The 22213-nt window shown below is 35.3% G+C and overlaps 1 protein-coding gene across 1 annotated transcript in view; it reads left to right on the top strand.

Moving 5' to 3' along the window:
* Positions 1-19562, top strand: part of LOC115522912 (ephrin type-A receptor 6-like) — a 174615-nt gene extending 155053 nt beyond the window's left edge. The window contains exon 3 of the mRNA XM_030328477.1: positions 18876-19562. Coding sequence (XP_030184337.1) covers positions 18876-19562 — 687 coding nt within the window. The remainder of the gene's footprint in view (positions 1-18875) is intronic.
* The last annotated feature ends 2651 nt before the right edge of the window (positions 19563-22213 follow it).

The raw sequence follows: 22213 nt of genomic DNA, 5'->3' as shown, positions 1-22213 counted from the left end.
TTGAGGCTTGTTTTATGGGCTAATATATGATCTGTTCTGGAGAATATTCACGTACACTTAAAAAGAATGTGTATTATGCTCTTTTAGGATGGAATGTTCTGAATATATCTGTTAAATCCATTTGTTCCAGTGTGACATTCAAGGCCATTGCTTCCTTGTTGATTTTCTGTTTAGATGATCTCTCTCTTGAGGTAAGTAGGGTGTTAAAATCCCCTACTATTATTTTATTATTATCAATTATTTCCTTTTTGTTTGTTATTAACCATTTTGTGTATGTGGGTGGTTTCATGTTGGGTACATAAATATTTACAACTGATAAATTTTCTTATTGGATTGTCCCCTTTATTATTTTATAGTATCCTTCTTTGTCTTTTATTATAGTCTTTATTTTAGAGTCCAGTTTGTCTAATATAAGTATTGCTATTCTGGCTTTCTTTTGACAGCTATTGTATGTTACATCTTTCTCCATCTCTTCACTTTCAATTTATAGGTGTCTTTAGGTCTAAAATGAGACTCTTGTAGGCAGCATATAGATGGGTCTTTTTTTTTACCCATTTTTTTTATCCATGTGTTTTGTGGTTGTTACTGCAGATTTTCTCTGATCCTTTCTTGTCTTTTTCTCTCTCATGGTATTCTAATTTTCTTTAGTGACATATTTGGATTTCTTTGTTATTTTTTGTATATTTATTAGTGGTTTTTGATATATGGTTGCCATCAGGTGTGTATATAACCTCTTCATATAGCAGTCTATATTAAGTTAATAGTCATTTAACTTTGAACCCATTCCTCTTCTTTTTGAACCCATTTATTCCTCTTCTTCCCATGTTTTAGATATATGTTATTTTACTTCCTTTTATTTTGTGAATTCCTTGACTGATTTTTAAAGAAATATTCATTTTTTTGTTTCTTACTTTTATACTGTCACTTTTGATCTCTCATTTCCCCCTCAACGAGTCCCCTTTATTTCTTGTAAGGCTGGTTTAGTCATGAACTCCTTTAGTTTTTGTTTGGGAAACTCTTTATTTCCCCTTTTATTCTGAATGATAGTCTTTCAGGATAAAGTTTCTTGGATACAGCTTCTTCTCATTCCACTCTTTGAATATATCATGCCACTCCCTTCTGGCTTGGAAAGTTTCTGCTAAAAAATCTCTTGCTAGCCTCATGGGTTTTCTACTTTAGGTTACTGTCTTCTTTTGTCTTGCTGCTGTTAAGATTTTTTCTTTATCACTGTATTTTGTCAGTTTAATTACAATATGTCTTGGTGAGGATCTGCTTCTGTTGATTTTGATGGGAGTTCTCTGTGCCCCCTTGATTTGGATGTCTGTTTCCATCTCCAGATTAGGTAAGTTTTCAGCTATTATTTCTTCAAACAAATTTTCTGCCTCCTTTTCTCCTTTCTTCTTGTAGGACCCCTATAATATGAATGTTGTTACATTTCCTAAATCTATTCTCGTTTTGTATATTTCTTTTTACTCTCCTGTGATCAACTTGATTATTTTCCATTCTGTCTTCTAGGTCATTAATTCATTCTTCTGCTTCTTTTAGACTGCTGTTCATCACATTAAGTGTGTTTCTCATTCCATTTATTGAGCCCTTTATCTATACTATTTTATTCCTTATTTCTGTATTAAGGGTCTCACTGATGTCTTCTATTCTTTTCTCAAGTTGAATGAGTATCCTTATGATCATTGCTTTAAATACTCCATCAGGCATGTTATATCTGTTTCACTTGATATTTGGCTATGGCCTTTTCCTGTTCATGCATTTGGGATAATTTCTCTGTCTACTCATTTTGTCTAAGTCTCTGTGCATGTTACTGTGTGTTAGGAAACTCAGCTATGTCTCCTGTTCTTGAGGGTAATGACCTTCTGAAGAACCAGTCCTGTAGTGCTCTGCTATCTAGTGTTCCCTGTTCCCCAGGGCCTGGTGCTTCTAGGGGTGTCTCCATTGTGTGCTGTGTGTTCTCTGCTGTATTGTTTTTACCACTTTATCCATTAGGCCAGTCATCTACAGAAGCTGTCTTTGCCTGTTGTGGAAGTGTTTGGTTCCTGGCCTGAATGTGACATGTTTTACTAGATGTGCTCTGGTATGTTTGTGAACTAAGATCTATCACCACCACTGCTGGAAGGGATGATCCACAATACTTTCAAGCAGGGAGGCACAGTGTGAGCATGAGTTTGGGTCTTCTGGGGGAGGAGGGCTGGCTATGAGGGACTGAAGCTAGTCCCATGACTGGGAGGGGCAGTGCCACCAGACTGGGGGTGGTGGGTGTCGGTGCTTGGTATAAACAAAGGTAGGTAGGAAGTGTCACTGCTGTGATAGTTCCCTTAGGTGGCTCTGCATTTATGTTAGTGGGGGGGGAAGGAGGGAAGGCAAATGGTATAGGCCCTTTCTTTGTTGCTAGAGAAGTCTCCCAGTGAACACTGTCTCTCTGGGATGTGGACTGAGAAGGGTGAATAGCCTCTCCACTCTGCCCCAGATGCTCTTCAGATCACTCTTTCCATGCTCTATGTTCATGGGTTGTTTGCCTTCTCTTTAAGATCAACACACTGTCCTCCAGGCTACATCTCAGCTAAGCTCACTGACCTTTAAAACTCCAGGCTTTAAGCCCCACTGGTTGCCATAAGTTACAAAATTTGGTCCTTCTCACATTCCAAGTCAGTTGTTATGGGGATTCATTTTCCCTTATGCTTGCCTGTGTGTTAGTATCCTTCTCTGTGACTGCAGCTCCCTCCCCAGAACAGCAGCTTTCTCTCCCAAACTGTGTCTCCACACTATCTACCTTCTTTGATATGCCTTCTACTCTGCCTTTAATTTGTGGAATTTGCCTTGTCAATCTTGAAGTCAATTTCTGGGTTTTTTAGTATCATTTGATATTTATCTAGTTGCATTCATGGGAAAGGGGAGTCTATGGTCCTCCTACTCTGTTGCTGTCTTTCAGCTTAGTTAACTCATTTTATAATTCTATTTTTCCACTTAATAAATCATGGATATTTTTCTAAGCCATTAACTGTTCTTTTCAAAGTGAGTTATTTTTTTTTAATTTCTTTTTTCAACGTTTATTTATTTTTGGGACAGAGAGAAACAGAGCATGAACGGGGGAGGGGCAGAGAGAGAGGGAGACACAGAATGGGAAACAGGCTCCAGGCTCTGAGCCATCAGCCCAGAGCCTGACGCGGGCCTCGAACTCACGGACCGCGAGATCATGACCTGGCTGAAGTCGGACGCCCAACCGACTGCGCCACCCAGGCGCCCCTCAAAGTGAGTTTTAATGACTAAATGGCATTCTTTCATCTCACTATTCCACAATAATTTTTTAAACCTTATTATGATAAAATTCTAGAAGTGGAATTACTAGACCCGTGGCTTAAATACATTCTCAGAATTCTTCAATATATTGCCAAGTTTTTCATGATTGGCCATTATGCCAATATTTTTTCTAGGAAGTCCTTTTACTCTTAAATTTTTGGTGTTATGTTGATTAGTTGCTACTCTCATTAACATGCAGTTGTGTGAACAATTAGTTACTCTTTTTGGTGGGTGGGTGTGTGTGTTTTAGTTACTGGAAAATTCTTTATTTTGCCAAGCATTTTTATGGATTTTTATATTTAAGTTTTGAAACAGAGGTAACAGTGTAGGGCTAACCAATCTAATTAGTAAAAGAAATTAATCTAATGTGCTTTAAGAAAATTTGAAATAGGGACCATGGATCCACAGCCAATATTTGAGTTGTAGTTGGATTTTGTTTATTGTAAAATCCAGGAGTCTTTATTTTTTAAAAGTAGATATTTAACAATTATTGTTTGGTAACTGACATGTATATTTTGTCTTCTGTCATGAGCTATTATATACCTTCTATGTGTATGCTGGTTTAAAATTTTTTCTTTTCATTCTCCTTATGACACTCTTTTCTGGAATTATTCTATCTCCTACTTTACTATATTTCTACTTTCTTGGATGTATGTGTTTGTTGATTGTTTTCTAGTAGCTTGTAAACCAATGAGTTTAGTTTAAATTATTACTCCAAATATTGACTATTTTTAGTGTATGTTAAATCCTTTTAAGTAAATGTTAGTGATGATACTAATTTTGAATGTACTTCTTAACTATGGGAACCGTATCTATTTAAGTATATGTAGTACTTTACTTAATTTTATGACCTTTTGATTTTTAGCTACTTAGAAAATGCAATATTTTGCTTATTGGGTTATGAATTATAAACTTTCATAGAAAAATGTAATATAAGCAAACACAAAGAGGCACATAATATTTTCATGTATTTTCAGAGAATATCCATGTAAAATAATTCATAAATATTTACTGACAATACACTCATGTTCTTCTATTTCTCAAAAATATCAGATTAATCAGAAGTATATGTGATAATTCACATCCAATCATTTTTGTCTTTTAAAAAGCACCTTACTACAGAAGTACCTAAGTTCATTGGGTCCATATAATATATTTCAGAGCTGAAAGATTTATGTTCCCAACATGACCTTAAAATTCTGTTATGCATCATAAGTTTTATTACTATGCTAACAGCAATTTTAGTTTATTATTCTGTAGAATATATGTAATATTCAGGGATAGTTTTTTCCTTGAAGTTTGGAAGGTGAATGGTTGTTAAGCATTGTTATTTGGTTAGCTTCAAATATTGTTGTGTTTTGTTTTGTTTTCCTAAGAAAAGATTAATGGAACTTTTTAAAAGGTTGTTTAACATAAAGGGTAAGTTTATTATACTCCCTGGCTTATTGCACAGTAATGATTGTGTCAGATCCTATATAAAGCCATGCAGTTCTTTTAAATAGTTTAACACAAAGAATATGATACATCTAAACTATACTGTAGTTCATTAATAATTTGTGAGATTAAAAAGAGGGTATAGGGGAAAATTCTCAACTTGGCTCAATAGTGTAAAACTTCCCTTCTAATTACTAATAATTTGTTGTTTTAAAATAATTTTTTAATAAATAGAAATCAGTCCCACAGAGTTATTAAAAAAATAGTGCCTATGCTTTTATACTTTTCCCATTATATATGCACTTATATTCTGTGTTCAAGAGTCATTGAATACAAATATGCAAAATAAATAAGTATAATCTATTGTAGTTTTATTCAAGTCAGAAATACACATATGGCACATGTCAGTTAATGCAGAAAAATCTCAGTTTGAAGCCTTTGAACTGGCTGACGATCATTAGTTGTACCTGTAAGATTTTGATGTCAAGTTTTGACCTACCAGCAACCATTCCCATTGAAATGTAGTCCTGGGTAGAGTTGTAGCTTGTTTTTGTGTTTTGGTTTTTTTTTTTTTGGGGGGGAGGGGCAGGGAGAGAGAAAGAAAGAGAGCGTACATGGGGGAGAGGCAGAAAGAGAAGGAGACAGAGGAGTTAAAACAGGTTCTGCACTGATAGCAGAGGGCCTGATGCAGGGCTTGAACCCAGGAACTGTGAGATCATGACCTGAGCTGAAGTCAGATGCTTAATCAACTGAGCCACCCAGGTGCCTCTAGAGATAGTTTTAATTGAATTGTGAAGGTCTACGTATTTTGAAAAAAACAAGTCAAAATAGATATTTTTGTGAAGTGTCAAACAACATATGGACCAGAACATAAACTAAGAAGATATGTACAGAATCATCTTCTTACTTTGGAATAATCTCTACAAATTTATTTTACACATTACATGTCTATAATAAGAAAGCACTTGTCTCCAGATTTCTGCTTGAAGATTATGCTTCTGCCCACACTGGCACTGCACCAAGCCTTTTCTTGTCATAGCTGCCGGAACTTCTCCATTAACAAATCCAGTAGATATTGGGCTGTCTTTATTTTATTGGGCCTTCAGCAGCATTTGATGTGCTCACTTTCTCCTTTGTTAATCATTTTCTTCTTTAACGTGTACAGAATATCCGGGAGGTTTCTTCTGCCAATTTGTATTAACATGTAGAGTTTGAATATTCATTTATTTCATACTTCATGTTTGCAAGGATTACCAATTCCTAATTTTAATATACTTAAATATTATACCTTTTACCTAAAGTAGAAAGTTAATCAGAATCGGGGCTATAGACTTTATCAGTAATTAGAGCAAAGGTAATTTGACTGGATCAGTAAGTAGTCCTTTTTATCGGAAAGTCCTTTTCTATTAAAGGATAGCTTCTAAGCAGCCTCGGCACTATTTCACCTGGTCATTTCACTCTCTCTTCTGGTATAGACACATTTTCTTGATAACATTTTCCTCTCCTCCTCCCTCTGTCTTGAAACACATACACATACAGACAGAGCATCTCCCAGTTCTAAACCTGAGTCTTCATCCTAACTTAAAGTCTTGTGCACTAGCATAATGCTGGCTGAGTCATCTGATGTTTGCAATTAAGTCATCTGATATTTTTATGTTCAGCTAAGTCATTATGAAAGTTCTAAAATAAGATTAGTTTAGGAGATTGCTCAAAGTGTATATATCTCTCAATAATGTGTGATATTTAGAATACTGATTTAGTAGTAAGTCTCACAAGCATTAGCAGAAGCATTCAGGATTGGTTTAGAATTCAAGCCTTCTATTATTCATTTACATTCAGCAAATATAGAGAACCCACTCTGATCCTGGTGTTGTATCCCCTCGTACTAGGGACGCAGTGATGGACAAAACAAAGAGCCTTCCCTCACAGAGAATACAAGCTACTTAAATTTAGTTCAGAGACTTCATATGGGCCAATAGGACTTTTCAGATACTTGTGGTGTTGACTTTTCTGTTTTCTCTCTAAATTTAAGAAGTCAATCCCCTCGTCCATAAAACCAGGATGATATGATTTATTCTACCATACAGAAATGAAATTAAATATAGTTTGTGAGATTATTTTTAAGTTTTCTATATTTTGCAAGGTATTTTATTTAAAGTATTCTATATTTGCAAGGTATTCTTGTATTGTTGAACATAAGAGAATAATTAAGATGAATATTTACATCTTTTTTGTAGAAATCCTATTCAGAGATGATATTTACACTATGTTATTCATTTTTAAGGGAAAATCTCAACTTTTTATAACAATTAAGACTTTCAGACATTCAGAAGATAGACTCTAACAAGTTTTAATCTTCATGTGACAATGTTTTATGGGAAGAATTATTCCTTCTTAATGGAAATTATCCTTTTTCCTATAATATTTTGATCCTGTTAATAGGACAAATGCACCAAAAGTAATAAATTTATTTATAAAACTTACTTAGTCTCAGCAGTTGTCTTCCAGCCATGCCATTGAGTTCGTACTTTTTTTTTATTAAATATCTTTGTAGTGCTAATAAAAAAGTTTTATGTTTGCCCAAAGTGAAATAGAAATGTATCTGCACATGATACATTTTGCTTCTTGTTTTATTCTCTGAAAGTAGTTATCATTTAAATGCAGAGCCTTCACTTTTCTGCTGCAAAAACAGATTTATGTTATTAACTACATGCCTAGCAGCAGAATTCAGGGCACTAATTTTCTAAGTTTATGTCAGTATATTGACTCAAAGTGAATATTTAAGTGGTTCTGAGGAAAATATCACATTAGAATAAGAAGGCCCCTTTAACAAGCTTTTCGTTGATTGAGAATATTAGATACTTATGACTTAAAAATTAAGCCATTACAACGTTACATGATGAGATGCCTATGTACGTTCAACTTTAGTTTATTTGGATTATGCATGGTAAGAGGTAGAATGTTTGGAACAAATCAGAGATTCACCAAATGAAGGCTTGTCTTCATTCTCAGCTCTTCTATTTTTATCAATCTTAGAATGATGTTGAAGGTTTTCTCCCCTTGTTTCCCTTTCTCATTTAAATTTGGTTCAATTTTGAGGAATAATTAGTTATAGCCACATACTACAAAACACTTGGTAACAAGTTATACCTGGAAACTGAGAATATTAGATTTATCATGGTTTTATTGTTATTTCTTTGTTTTACTTTGTCCTATCTTTAGATTATTTTTTACTTTTAGAAAATATCTGAATAATAGGCTATCTCATTTATTTATGAATTAATCAAATGGCAATGTAATGGTAGCTAATCTAAAAAGGCATTTGCTCTTTTGGATTGTATATCTTTGAAATAATCTTCTGTTATATTCTAACTTCTTTGTATATATTTTGTCTATATATTTATCAAAACTGCATTTTAAAGAAATAAATCAAGAAAAAATATTTTTCACCACATATTTATCTCCCTTTTAGCTTATGGCTGGGATGTGTTACAAATGGGGGCAGATATAAGTTTAAGACTTATTAATTTGATATTAGAGTGTTTAGTAGTATTATAGTAAATGATTTTTTAAAAGGCAGAAAGAAAGAGAAGAACAATTTCACATATATACAAAAAAGTACTTATTCATTGAGGAAGCACAAGTAAAGGTGAAACCCAAATTATTTTATTTTTTTTAATGTTTACTTATTTATTTTGACAGAGAGAGAGAGGGAGGTTAGAAAACATAACCACCAGTGGGGGAGTGGCAGAGAGGCTGTTAGCCTGGAGCCCAGTGCAGGATTCAATCCCAGGAGAGATGTGTGAGATCAGGACCTGTGCAGAAATCAAGAGTCAGATGCTAAATTGACTGAGCCACACAAGTGTCCCCCCAAATTATTATTATTTTTAATATTTTATTCTGAGAGGGGGGGGGGCAGAGAGAGAGGGAGACACAGAATCTGAAGCAGGCTCCAGGCTCTGAGCTGTCAGCACACAGCCCAATGCGGGGCTCGAATCCACAAACCGTGAGATCATGACCCGAGCCAAAGTTGGACGCTTAACCGACTGAGCCACCCAGGTGCCCCCCAAATTTATTTTTTTATAGCTATCTCATTCTTCAATGTTGTTAGAGTGCTACCTTCCCTAGTCACAACTATCAGCATATTTAACTTTGTTTCTTACTAATTTGTTTTTCTTTTTGCCAAAAAGCAGACCAGCCCTGAAGCTGGTTAGGGTCCTAAGGTATCTAGGATATGATTTTCCCCCTCCCTTTTCTGTCTGGAGATACAGTAGTGAGCATGGTAGTATGAGGGTAATTCTCTTCTTTTGCTACAAGTTTTCTTGAACTGTGGTTTTTGAGTAAGTAATCAGGACTTACTACTGCTATTTGAAATTACAATTAGCTTACAGCCCTTTCTGTGCTGAGTAACAGACTATCTGCTTTTATTTTAAAATTTTAACAGTTATTTTTGAAATAAATGTTTATATTCCTGATGAATTCCAAAGATTTTTCAGAGAGAAGAAGGTATAAATTTGAAAGATTTACATTAGCAGTGTAGATGTTTGGGTCAATTTGCCAGCAAATTGTCTGAATATTCTTGCCTAGAAAGAAGGCTATTTGATTGCTTTATTTTGTTCTCTGAAAAAAGAAAGAAATCTGATTCCACAATGACTGCTAGTTGCTTTAAGAATTAATTTTCTTGTTCTAATTTTCTATGCCCAAAAGGAATCCAGCTTTTTGGCCTAGTTTATTTAGCTTGCTATGGAAACAAAAATTCTCTGTGTGTGTGTGGGGATAGGTTTTTAGAGAACCTCAGGCCTAAAAGGATTAAGTACTGTTCATAGCTGTTTATACTTCCTGTCACTTCTAAGAAACATTCACTTTAAATGAGGCTGCCCAAGAGATCCATCAGTGAAGAAATATTCTTAGGTGCTATAAAGCACTAAGCTGTATGCACAAACTTTTGGTAAATGTAACCCTCTACTAAGTTTTTCCAGTGTGTAAAAGTTCCTGCTCCTATTCAAAACAAGCACATGCATAACATTCTCTAGTGTAAAATATTTAGATGTACATAATCTTTATACCTGTAGAAATTGCACTATGAAATAATCAAACCTATCATTAGTTCTGCAATTGAAATTAAGTTGATTAATTCTGTCAACTATATGCTTTTACATAATAGGAACTTAACTGAAAATATTTTAACTCCTCCATCTTATGTTGTTTAGTTTTCTATATTTTCATGTAAGACATAAAATACTACGGTATAAAAAAATTCACTGGTAGGGCACCTGGGTGACTCAGTTGAATTATCAGTGGCTTCAGGTCATGATCTCACAGTTCCAGAGTTCAAGGCTCGCATCAGGCTCTCTGCTGTCAGGGCAGAGCCCGCTTCACATCCTGTGTCTCCCTATATCTCTCTGCCCCTCCCCTGCTCTCTCTCTCTCTCTCTCTCTCTCTCTCTCTCAAAAATAAATAAACACTAAAAAAACACAATTCACTGATAATATTATTTATAGTAGATCAAAATTCAAGTTATGTATTAAAAGATAAACTGAGGCATATTAACATTTCTAAATGTGTATTTGAATAAGCATTAATTTGAAATCAAGCAGCGTCAACCCAAAAGTGATTAAGGGTCATTCTGCTAATAGGAGCTAGGGAAAAGGCTGTTATAGAGCAGAGCAGAAGTCAAAGGAAAACGAGGAAATTATTTTATTGCCTGTAGCTTAAGTGGGTGCCTTATTTGGGAAAGCCTTGGTTGACTCCTTATGATTTGTTGTTCATAGGTTTTGATTTTTTAACCTCGGAGCATTTATAGGAATTTACTATAGTTTAGGTTTCAGTTTGATTAAGTAGTCTGCAAAAGCATTAGAGCCACCTTGGTCTAATGGTATCCTTGTTTAATTACCTTGATACATGCTCCTGCAGAGTAGAATATCTTGCAAATTGTATTTGCTCCTACTGCCTGGATTAATAGAAAAGAGAGAGCTTGTCATATGGTCATTTTATAAGTCCTTTTTTTTTTAGATCAAGGAGTGGATATATGAATTATATGTAATGAATAGTAAAAGCTTTGCAACTTGAAGTTTCTTCTTGCTTAGTGAAAGCTTTTGGTTAAGAATCAGTTGTCCTCTGAAGGGTTGTCAGGAAGTATGTCTCAGGATCCATGACTGTTTGTTCTAAGAATGTTAATGTTGGGTATGGTATGATGAAGTCCATGTGGCCACTGGGGGGGACAAGAACTAGACTTGGAAAAACAAAGTTTATTATATTCATCGGACTCAGTAAAGGAGTAACCACATGCCACACAGGGCCACAGGGGAAGTGACAAGTTTTGGCCAAGTGGCAGAAGATGGGGTGAGGGAAAAGACTGAGCCAGAGCCTTTATTGGGTTTTCTGTGGGAAAGGCAAGGTAGGGCAGGGTAAACAGTTTAGGATTAGCTGGTTAGTATAATTCTGAGAGCTTTAGACTATAGAAGTGCTCTCTAGTTGCCTGGCATCTATCAAGCTCTGGGATAATTTAGGGAAGGGGAAATATTAGTTTGGTACCAGAGTTAAATAAGAAAGTAGCTGGGGCTATAAACTCTAGTTTGGTTGCTTTCATATGCAAATGAACATAATTTCAAATGCAAAGGCCCAGGCCCCTTTGCTGTCTTTAAGAATTGGCTAGACCTGGGAGGGGTAGTCTCTCCCAGGCCAGTAAGTATGCCATCAAAACAAAAATACGGAAAATAAAATTAGAAAGCTTGGTTTCTGTTATGCCCAGAATTCGTGATCCCCAAAGACCGCCAGGGAGCCGAGTCCGTGTAAAAGCAAAAGAGCCTTTATTGGAGCTAGCTCGAGCTCAATCCCCTACCTGCACCAAGGCAGTGGTGAGATACCTGGGAGAGAGAGCGAGTTTCAAAAGGACAAAGGTTTTATTGGGGCCTAGGGGCAGTTGGTGAGGTAATGGCTGTAGCCTCAGCCGATTGGCTGGGGAAGGGTCCGAGTCCTGTTAGGCTGGTGAGTGGGGGATTACTCAAGGGGAGGATGAGTGGTCAAGGTGAAGGACACAGAACAAGATGGAGTCGGCCGGCTTAGGCCCTCCCTTTCAGTTTCAGTCCTTGGTCCATGCGACACTGGGCAAGGACTAATTCCTAGGTATTGGGTTCCTTATCTGTAATATGAAAATGAAAATATTTGTTTTGCTTTACTGGATTGATGTGAAACAAATGTAAACATTTGTAAAAAATAAAATTGTAAAAAAGCTTTGATAAATATAAATTCAATATACAAATAGTTTCCCCTAGGAATTAGTGAATCCAAGATACCCTTGAAGGTTTTTAAAAGAGAGAACCCTTTGGTTTACAACTGATTCTTGCTTAACCAAAATTCACTGAGCAGAATGAATACTCCCAAGTTAAAAAACTTTTCCACTCATCACTTTGTAAGTTATCCATCTACTCCTTGATCCAAAGAAAGGGCTTTTAAAACTAACATAAGAGAGAAACTTTCTGTTCTACTCGTGCAGGCCATAAGAACAGATAGAATTTGCAAGATACTTTACTTTGCAGAAGCATTTATGGTTTAATTTTTGTGGTACTGAGCTCTTTTCTATATTATATATTAGTAAATTGTTTTATATATTGGTATTTCAAGTCCTATATGAAAATATTTTTACAAACAGCATGAGATTAAGGAGTCATAATATTTTGGGTTATCTATTATGTAAAAGCAAACAGCTGACAGAATTGACCAACTAAATAACAGAATTAGTAACAGGTTTGATACATATTTTCATCTTGTAATTTCTACAATTTCCAGGTATGTGTACATCTAAATATTTCACAGCTGTAGAATAAATTGTGTGTTTGTTTTAAATAGGGGCAAAAACTTCTACCCATTGAACATATGTGGTACAGTTACAGTTGCTAATAAGTGTATGTATGTAGATTAATCTTATATATTAATTGCTATTCATTCTTCTTGAAAGAAGAATTGAAGCCATCTGAGCAAGGAATTCTGGGGTCTTCCCTACAGTGTGGTACAGAAGGAAAGTGTAGGATCTGATGAGGGAGCATAAGACCAAATGACAGGCTGCAAACACTACCCCCCCCCCACAAGTTGGGATATGTGTGATATTCCTAGGGCATTCCTGGCTGCCCAGGAACAAAGGGAAGGGGAAACAACAAATGGTTAACTGATAGAGATCATAGTCCTGCAGGTCCTGAGTCTCCATCTATTTACAAATATCTTAGTAAATCAGTAAATCACAAGAAAAAGGCAATCCTATCAAATAGCCTAATCTCCAGAAACCTATAGACTCCTTTTCCTGGAGCCCCAAGATCACCCCTTCATAGTGATGTGGGAAACAAAGGCAGAAAGAAATGGCAGATAGAAGTAAATTTTCTTATAACCTGCAGCCCATTGACAAATACTTGAGGCTGGGAGAGTAAAACTTTTCTGCAGGAACTCCCTTCTTACTTAATGCTAATGCTTTGCTAGAGGGAAAACCTTAGCTTGACAATAGCTAGGCCTCCAGTATCCAGTGAGTCTTCTTTAGCATATGAAAATCTCATTGGAAACTTCTCCTGGACTTTACCTTCCCCAACTCCACAGTCTATAATCATGGTCCCAGGGCAGCTGTTTTCTGCCCACAGGTCCTGTCCCCATGCTTTAATTAAATCACCTTTTTGCACCAAAGATGTCTTCAAGAATTCTTTCTTGGCTGTCGGCTCTGGACCCCATGAACTCCACCATCAACCCAAAAACTTCAGAAATTTATAAAGCACAAACCGTGTTTATAATCAGATGCAAATATCCTTAGTTTCTCTGCAATAAGAAGCCAAAAAGCAGATAAACCTTATGTTTAGTAATCAGTGCTTTAGCACTCCATTCTATTTAGAAAAGGCCTAGATGTCCAACGAGTTCAATCCCAATTATCATGAAGGCAAAACTTTAAAGTTTCAGATTACCAAAGACTGAAAGGTATCTTAACAATTACCCATGAAAATTTTGCAACAGAATTAACCATCATTTAAGTTGCCTTTTTTGCTAACAAATTGCAACAGAGACAACACAAGCTTGTTTGACTTTTCAGCAAACCTGGATAAGAATAATAAGAGTTTCATGTTTAATGCTGATAGGTCTTAGACCAACCGACTTAAATTAGCTTAAACACCAAAATGTTCCACCTGCATCCATTTAAAAAACAATCTGTTCCCTATGGTCAGTTCTTACCTGGGATCCCGGTGGGGAAATCTGAAATGGGCAGTCCAAGTGGGTGCTCTTCCCTCCTTGACACAGAGGGTGGGAGGAGGAACCAATGAGGAGGCAGAGGATGGTATAGAATCAGTTATGTAGGCCACACCCTAGGTGATGCAGAAACAGTAGGAGGCAGAAGAGGTGAGATGCCACCAGGAGGTGAGAAAGAAGGTTCCCAGTCTTACAGCTCCTCAGCTCAGACAGGAGCTGACACCATATTTGTATTCCTTTCCACCAACAAGTGGGAATGTGCAGTCCATGTCAGACCAGAGAAGACAGAATTTTCCCAAAACAAAGGGAGTTTCAGCAGCTGTTCTGCTTGGTAATATTCCTTAAAGTTCCTGTCCTGGGGTAGACTAACCACAGGTGGCTGCCATTAGAGCCATTAACCAGGAAATGAATGAGCAAGAAGCCCCCACATCTATTAGAGGGACAGAGAGAGAGTCAGATAACCATTTATTTTGCCCCTTTCCTTTGTTCTTGGGCAGCCAGGAGTGCTTGAGGAATATCACACATATCCTGTCTGGGGGAGGGGCATGTTTGCAGCTTGTCAGCTGGCCTTATGCTCCCTCATCAGGATCTAAGTTCTTTTAAAGAACTTAATGACTTCTTGTTGGGGTCCATCCTCCAGTGGGTATGCCATTGGTATGTTCAACCTGAGTTGATTGGAAGGCCAAAATTGGCAGCTTTTTGTAACAGGAGAGAGGCACAGCTTGGACTTGAGGGCTGGGATGCTGTCTATATGTGCATATGTGAAGACTTTCATGGTATGGGAAAGAGCTAGAGTCTGGGAAGGAAGTAGAAGTGGGATTGGTTAAAGTTAAGGGTCGTCTCTCTATGGAGAGATACCAGTGTAGATAACATACAATGTTATATTACTTTCAAGTGTACAGTAATGATTCCATAGTTCCATGTATTTCTCAGTGCTCATCAAGATTAAGTTTACTCTTGATCTCCATCAACTATTTCATCCATCACCCTACCAGTCTCCCCTCTGGTAACCATCAGTTAAGAGTTCGCTTTTTGATTTGTCTTTTTCCCCTCCCCCCTTTTGTTCATTTGTTTTGTTAAATTCCACATATGAGTGGAATATGGCATTTTTCTTTCTCTGACGTGCCTATTTCATTTAGCATTATACCTTATACATCCATCCCTGTGTTGCCAATGGCAAGATTTCATTATTTTTTATGGCTGAATATTTCATTGTACATACCATATCTTCTTTATCCATTTAGCTATAGATGGGCATTTGGTCTGCTTCCTTAGTTTGGCTGTTGTAAATAATGCATAGGGATGCAGGGGGCATCTGGATGGCTCAGTTAAGTGTCTGACTTTAGCTCAGGTCATGATCTCACAGCTAGTGGGTTCGAGCCCCCTCATTGGGCTCTGTGCTGACAGCTCAGAGCCTGGAACGTTCTTCGGATTCTGTGTCTCCCTCTCTGTCTGCCCCTCCCCCGCTCATGCTCTGTCTCTGTCTCTCTCTCTCTCAAAAATAAACATTTAAAAAAATAATGAATAGGGATGCATATAATCCTTCGAATTAGTGTTTTCAAATTCTTAGGGTAAATACCCAGTTGTGCAATTACTGGGTCACAGAGTAGTTTTATTGTTATTTATTATTATTATTATTTTCAATTTATTTATTTATTTTGAGAGAGAGAGGGAGAGCACTTGTGCATGCATGCGTACACTCAGGTGAGGGGCAGAAAGAGAGAGAGAGAGAGAGAGAGAGAGAGAGAGAGAGAGAGAATCCCATGCAGGCTCCATGCTGGCAGCACAGGACTCGGGACTCGACTCATGAACTGTGAGATTATGACCTGAGCCGAAGTTAAGAGTCGAATGCTTGACCGACTGAGCCACCCAGTCGTCCCTATTTTTAACTTTTTGAGGAACTTTCTTACTGTTTTCCACAGCAGCTGCACCAGTTTGCATTCCCACCAGTAGTGCACAAGGGTTTCCCTTTTCTCCACCTCCTCACCAACACTTGTTTCTTGTGGTTTTTGACTTTAGCCATTCTGACACGTGTGAGGTGATAGCTTATTGTAGTTTTGATTTGCATTCCCCTCATGATGAGTGATCTTGAGCATGTGTCTGTTGGCCATGTGTATGTCTTCTTTGGAGAAATGTCTGTTCATGTCTTCTGCCCATTTTTAACTGGATTATTTGTTTGTTTGCTTTCTGATGTTGAGATGTATACTTTTTTTTAATGTATTTTGGATACTAACCCTTTATTGGATATGTCATTTGTAAATATCTTCTCCTATTCAGTAGGTTGTCTCGTAGTTTTGTTGGTTGTTTCCTTTGCTGTCCAGAAGCTTTTTATTTTGATGTAATCCCAAAAGTTAGTTTTTTCAAAAGCCAAGTATTTTAAATTTGAACTTGGCCTTCCATGTTTTTATGAAGGTATCTTTGCAATGTAGGCAAAGAGAATATACTTAGAATTTGATATGATTTAAAGAATGATTTATCATTTTAACATATTTAGATGCATGCTATATGAGCTCTCATACTACCATTCTTACTATGGGCCCCACAGTTTTAGAGGTCTTACTTAACACTTGAAAATTATAACAAAAAGATTATGTAACTACATAAATGCAAATATAATTATGTGTAAATGCAGTATTTCTGAAGGCTATATTATGATTAAATTGTCATACCATTTCTATATCTGCTAATGTTTATATTTTTTAGTAAACTTCATAATCTTTTAGGTATACCAATATTGAATTTATATTCTAGTTTTAGTTAGATTCAGATTTAAATATCTAATTTCAATTACTTTGAATGTTTTAGATAAGATAGAATTTAGCAATTGATCTGTTCTAACTATTTCGGTACTCAAATCTAATTCTGACTTTTTTTTTTAATAAAAGAAAGAAAAAACACTAATGACCATCAAATATCACAAATTTAGCCAAGAAAATGAGGTACCATTTTGTTAAGAATCTTTATGCAGTGTCTTTGAGAAGAACCACATTTCTCATTATCCATGTATATTTTGTCATTTCCTTATCCCTTGGTTCAGCTCAGTTTTAATTCAGTGAATGTATGTTACATTCTTCTCATTCTTGACCTTTCTTTCCATCTAAGTATTTCCCCCACACCCAACACATTTTAAATAAAGATATAAAATGATTTCAGAATTTATTTTTGTCACAAGAGGCAATTTTTGACATTTTAGTTAAATTTCATATTTTAGGAATAGTTGTGATGACCATGATTAATACTTTTTATTAATATGAAGAGATACAGTGTGAAGGTTTTAAGACGTAATTATTTAAACAGAATTCATTGAGACTATAGCCCTGTCATTCTATATGGAAAAGTTCAGGATGCGGTATAGACATGCATTTCCTGAGAAACAAAATCAGTTCTTATTAGAAATTATCTAAAATAAGAATCATTTGTTGAGTACCCTCAGAGGCTCTCCAGTGGGTGAAATGCTTGGAGTTTTAGATACTGCTTTTGATATTTCACAAATTTTATTATTGGCATCTTGCTTCACTGCTTATATTCAAAATGGTTACTTTGCTTATTCAATAAGCTATAACAGGGGCACCTGGATGTCTCAGTCGGTTGAGTATCTGACTTTGGCTCAGGTCATGATCTCATGGTTCATGAGTTTAAGCACCACATCAGGCTTGCTGCTGTCAGCCAGTCACTGCAGAGCCCACTTCAGATCCTCTGTCCCCCTCTTTCTACCCCTCCCCCACTTGCAGACTACAAAAAAAATAAATATTTTTTAAAAATGAGCTATGATAATGCTGGTTTGCCTTAAATTCAAATGTAAGAATTACATAAGACCCATGATTGCTAGGATGAAAAACATTTAGATGAGTAATTGCATGTATCTTTATGAGATTATTGGATCACTCCTATGTTTATCAGGGGTGTTTTGCAAAATTATATCCACAGTTCCAAAGGAACTTATTGTTTTTTCTGGATAGTATCCTCTCAATTTAAAGCTAGCAACTTGTAAATGAAATTTCAGATACAGATTATTTTTAAGTTTGCTTGAGAATATAATTTTTTTTTCATGGAAATGTACAGTAGATATTGAAGACATTTAAGTGTCATAACTATCCTGTAGACTGAAGAAAGTAGTCAATCTGTTAGAAACTACTAATTGAAATTCAACGAATCTTGATTAAGTGACTCTCTACTGCCAATTAGAGTAAGAAACTGCAAACAGAATGTGTTAATAATCATATTATAAATCACTGAAGTCTGGTATTAAGAAATAAAATACTTATTCACGATAGAAAATAGTTTATTATTTCCAGTATATATTAATAGAAATGAGAAATTATGATAACTAGCATGTTTTTGCAAAAAGGCTATAAAATTAACAGAATGGTTTGTTTTTAATCTATTGAAAGTTATCACTGTTTCTATACAAATAAAATGCAATTACAATCTAAATTTATAATGTGCAATTATCAATATTATATGTGTAAATGTGGACGATGCCAATTTACTTCAAGATACTTAGAGATTTTTATTAATTTTTTAAAAAAGGATCAACAAAGTGTATTTATTTTTGAGACTGAAACAGAGCATGAGTGGGGGAGGAGCAGAGAGAGAGGGAGACACAGAATCCAAAGCAGGCTCCAGGCTCTGAATTCACCAGCCACCATTGGGGCTTGAATTCACCAGCCATGGGATCATGACCTGAGCTGAAGCTGGACGCTCAACTGACTGAGCCAACCAGGCACCGTTCAGAACCTACATTCTTAACCAGAGGTTCATGGTTAAAATCCTGCTGCATTATTGGTTTGAATAGCTTCATTTGTATCCTTTTTATTCATGTTTCTTTGCTAAAACTGAAAATATCAGAAGTAATCATACCTGCTTAACCACTGTGGTTTTATAATCACTTAATTTTTTTTTCCTTCTTGCAGTGGGATGCCATCACTGAAATGGATGAACACAATAGGCCCATTCACACGTACCAGGTATGCAATGTAATGGAACCAAACCAAAACAACTGGCTTCGTACAAACTGGATCTCCCGCGACGCAGCTCAGAAAATTTATGTGGAAATGAAGTTTACATTAAGGGATTGTAACAGCATCCCATGGGTTTTGGGGACTTGCAAAGAAACATTTAATCTGTATTATGTGGAATCAGATGAGTCCCATGGAATTAAATTCAAGCCAAGCCAGTATACAAAGATTGACACAATTGCTGCTGATGAAAGTTTTACCCAGATGGATTTGGGTGATCGTATCCTGAAGCTAAACACGGAAATTCGTGAGGTGGGTCCTATAGAAAGGAAAGGATTTTATTTGGCTTTTCAAGATATTGGGGCATGCATTGCCTTGGTCTCTGTCCGTGTTTTCTACAAAAAATGCCCCTTCACTGTTCGTAACTTGGCTATGTTTCCTGACACCATCCCAAGGGTTGATTCTTCTTCTTTGGTTGAAGTAAGGGGCTCTTGTGTGAAGAGTGCAGAAGAGCGTGACACTCCTAAACTATATTGTGGAGCTGATGGAGATTGGCTGGTTCCTCTTGGAAGGTGTATCTGCAGTACAGGATATGAAGAAATTGAAGGTTCTTGTCACGGTAAGAAAGATGCATTCAAATAATTTATCATGCATTTAAATAATGTTTTTAAAAGGTAAATTTATTATACATTTATTTTCAAGTGATAAATTTTTAAATGCTATTACTGGTAGAATTAATTGTGCAAGAAATTATTAACTATAAGATAGTTTCTTATTTTCCTCCTGGAAAGGATATATGAAAATATAAAATAAATTGTATACCATGGCAAGTGTTGCTCCATATTGAATTCGGTAAACCAGTTAAACTATATGAATGGCTGTATTCACCAAATTTTTATAAAGGAAAGCAACATTAATAGCAGCAACAAAAACCAAAAGGGATTCAAAATGAACATTTGCTCAACTTTCAACATTTGCTCAATGATGACCTATAGAGAATGTGGCATTTAAAGATAGTTTAAAAATAATTCTCTCATGTTTACTGATAGTAATTGTATAGTACATAGAGAAAATGAACTTATATTTAAATAAGTGATAAATTCACATATATGTTACAAAAACATATAGGATAGTTTATGCAGGTGTTGTGTTTGGTGATTGAGTAGTGACTATACTAGAGCTTAATTTATCTTTTGAAACTATTAAATACAGTTTTCCACCATATAACAAATTACCTTTTAGTTATAATAATAATATTTCTGTAAGATCTGTCAGGAAATATTAACAAAAGGGTAATTAAGTTAAAGCCATACCTTTCACATTGTTATGATAATAAAATACCTGTAATTTTCAAGGTAGAACATTTTTTTTCTTTATATATGAATCATTTGGTAAGGGCTTATTAATCTAATAAATTTATACATTAACAATTTTTACATGAAGATAATATATATCAATTGTGTTTGGATTAAGATCTTATAATCAAAATATAAATATAGAAATAAAATTATTGTAGACAAGTATTAACATAGTGCAGATATTTCCCTCTTGATGGTAGGTGATTTATAAGTTTCTTTTCTGTAGTACCATATTAAATTTAGTGATTTCTTTTTTTGTGGTATATTCATGTTCTTTAAAAAGGATGATAATAAGAAAAAACATACTTGCATGCATGTAAGGGTCATGGGAAATATATGTGTTTTTTTTTTTAATTTTTTTAACCTTCTTTATTATTGAGAGACAGAGAGAGACAAACTGTTAGCAGGGGAGGGGCAGAGAGAGAAGGAGACACAGAATCTGAAGCAGGCTCCAGGCTATGAGCTGTCAGCACAGAGCCCAACACCGGGCTCATACTCACAAACCTAGAGATCATGACCTGAGCCTAAGTCAGAGGTTTAACTGACTGAGCCACCCAGGCGTTCCATGTGTGTATTTTTAAAGGTTTTATCTATTTATAAAACACTTGGGTTCTTGAATGTTCAAAAGTTCACTAACTCTAGTCAGTTCTAATGATTTTATTTGGTTGTTTAAAAATATTTGTATAGAATCTGTGGTATATTTTTTATAAAGCATGAACCAGATTTCCTCCACTATTTAATTATTAAAAGATGTTTCATTGAAGTTTATCAATATAGATTTAATTCCAAATTTTTATTTACCCATAACAAGGATTTACAATGGAATAGTCAGAAATGATTCTTTGAAGGAATTTTATAACATTTCTATATGTTGGAAAATAAACTAAAGAAAGATTAATATAGGTGAATAATTAGTGGGATTAAGAGGATAATAAGTGCTGAGGATACTGATACTAATCATGTAGTTTTACCACATTTTAAATTAGGTAGAAACTAGTCATTCATTGGTAAAAATAATAAAGATTTTAAAACACGTGAAGAATAATTCCCAGGATTTATGTGATTAGCTTTTATTAAATATTTGTATTTTTGTGGCATTAATCACAGAATAAAAGGTAGTGTCAATTATTGATGACTAGATTTTTTTTTGGTTAATATGTTTGCTCTGTGAATTTCATTCTTATTTATATACCTTAAACTCTTCCAGTTGTTAGATAAGGATGATTTTGGACAAATGATAATCATTATCAGCTTATGTAGAGCTACTGCTAGACTCATCTATTTTTATAGCTTGTTATCTTTATTTTAATTTATTTGATTGTAGAAATGCAAGAGAGTGGGTATAGTACAATGTTCATCATCTTGTAGTGGATGGCAGGAATTGGAAGAATTAAGCTTGAATTCTAAATCCATGGCTTATTAACTTTGAAATCACAGTTGCCTTATCCATAAATAAAGTACTGGTTGTAATCAACTCATGATAAAGTATATAGAGAAATATTAAAAACATGCACATATGCTTGTTCCAATTAAATACAATAAATTGCTATTTAAGAACACAGGGGAAGTCAGAGTGGATGCAGAGACCTCATTTTTAGAGAGAGGTATCTTGTACTACCACCAGTCTCCATTTTAGAGTATTTATATAAGTGTCTGTTTTGATGCATTGCATTGCCCTTTTATTTTCTTTGATAATAATTTTTATCAGATTGTATTGCCATCTGTCAACAACTTATTTCACAACCTAATCTTTGAATTACAAACTAAATGGTAAATTAATTGGAACTTATATGAATAAAACCATAGCTCAAGGAAGTATATGGTCACATATATAATGTATATGTATGTGTGTGTGTACATATATATATATGTGTGTGTGTGTGTGTGTACATACATACATATATACACACACAATTAATTTGAGCTATTAACATT

This window comes from Lynx canadensis, chromosome C2 (genome assembly GCF_007474595.2).
Source record: "Lynx canadensis isolate LIC74 chromosome C2, mLynCan4.pri.v2, whole genome shotgun sequence".
NCBI lineage: Eukaryota > Metazoa > Chordata > Mammalia > Carnivora > Felidae > Lynx > Lynx canadensis.
Note: the sequence above shows the minus strand (reverse complement) of the source record. Positions and strands in the feature narration are given on the sequence as shown.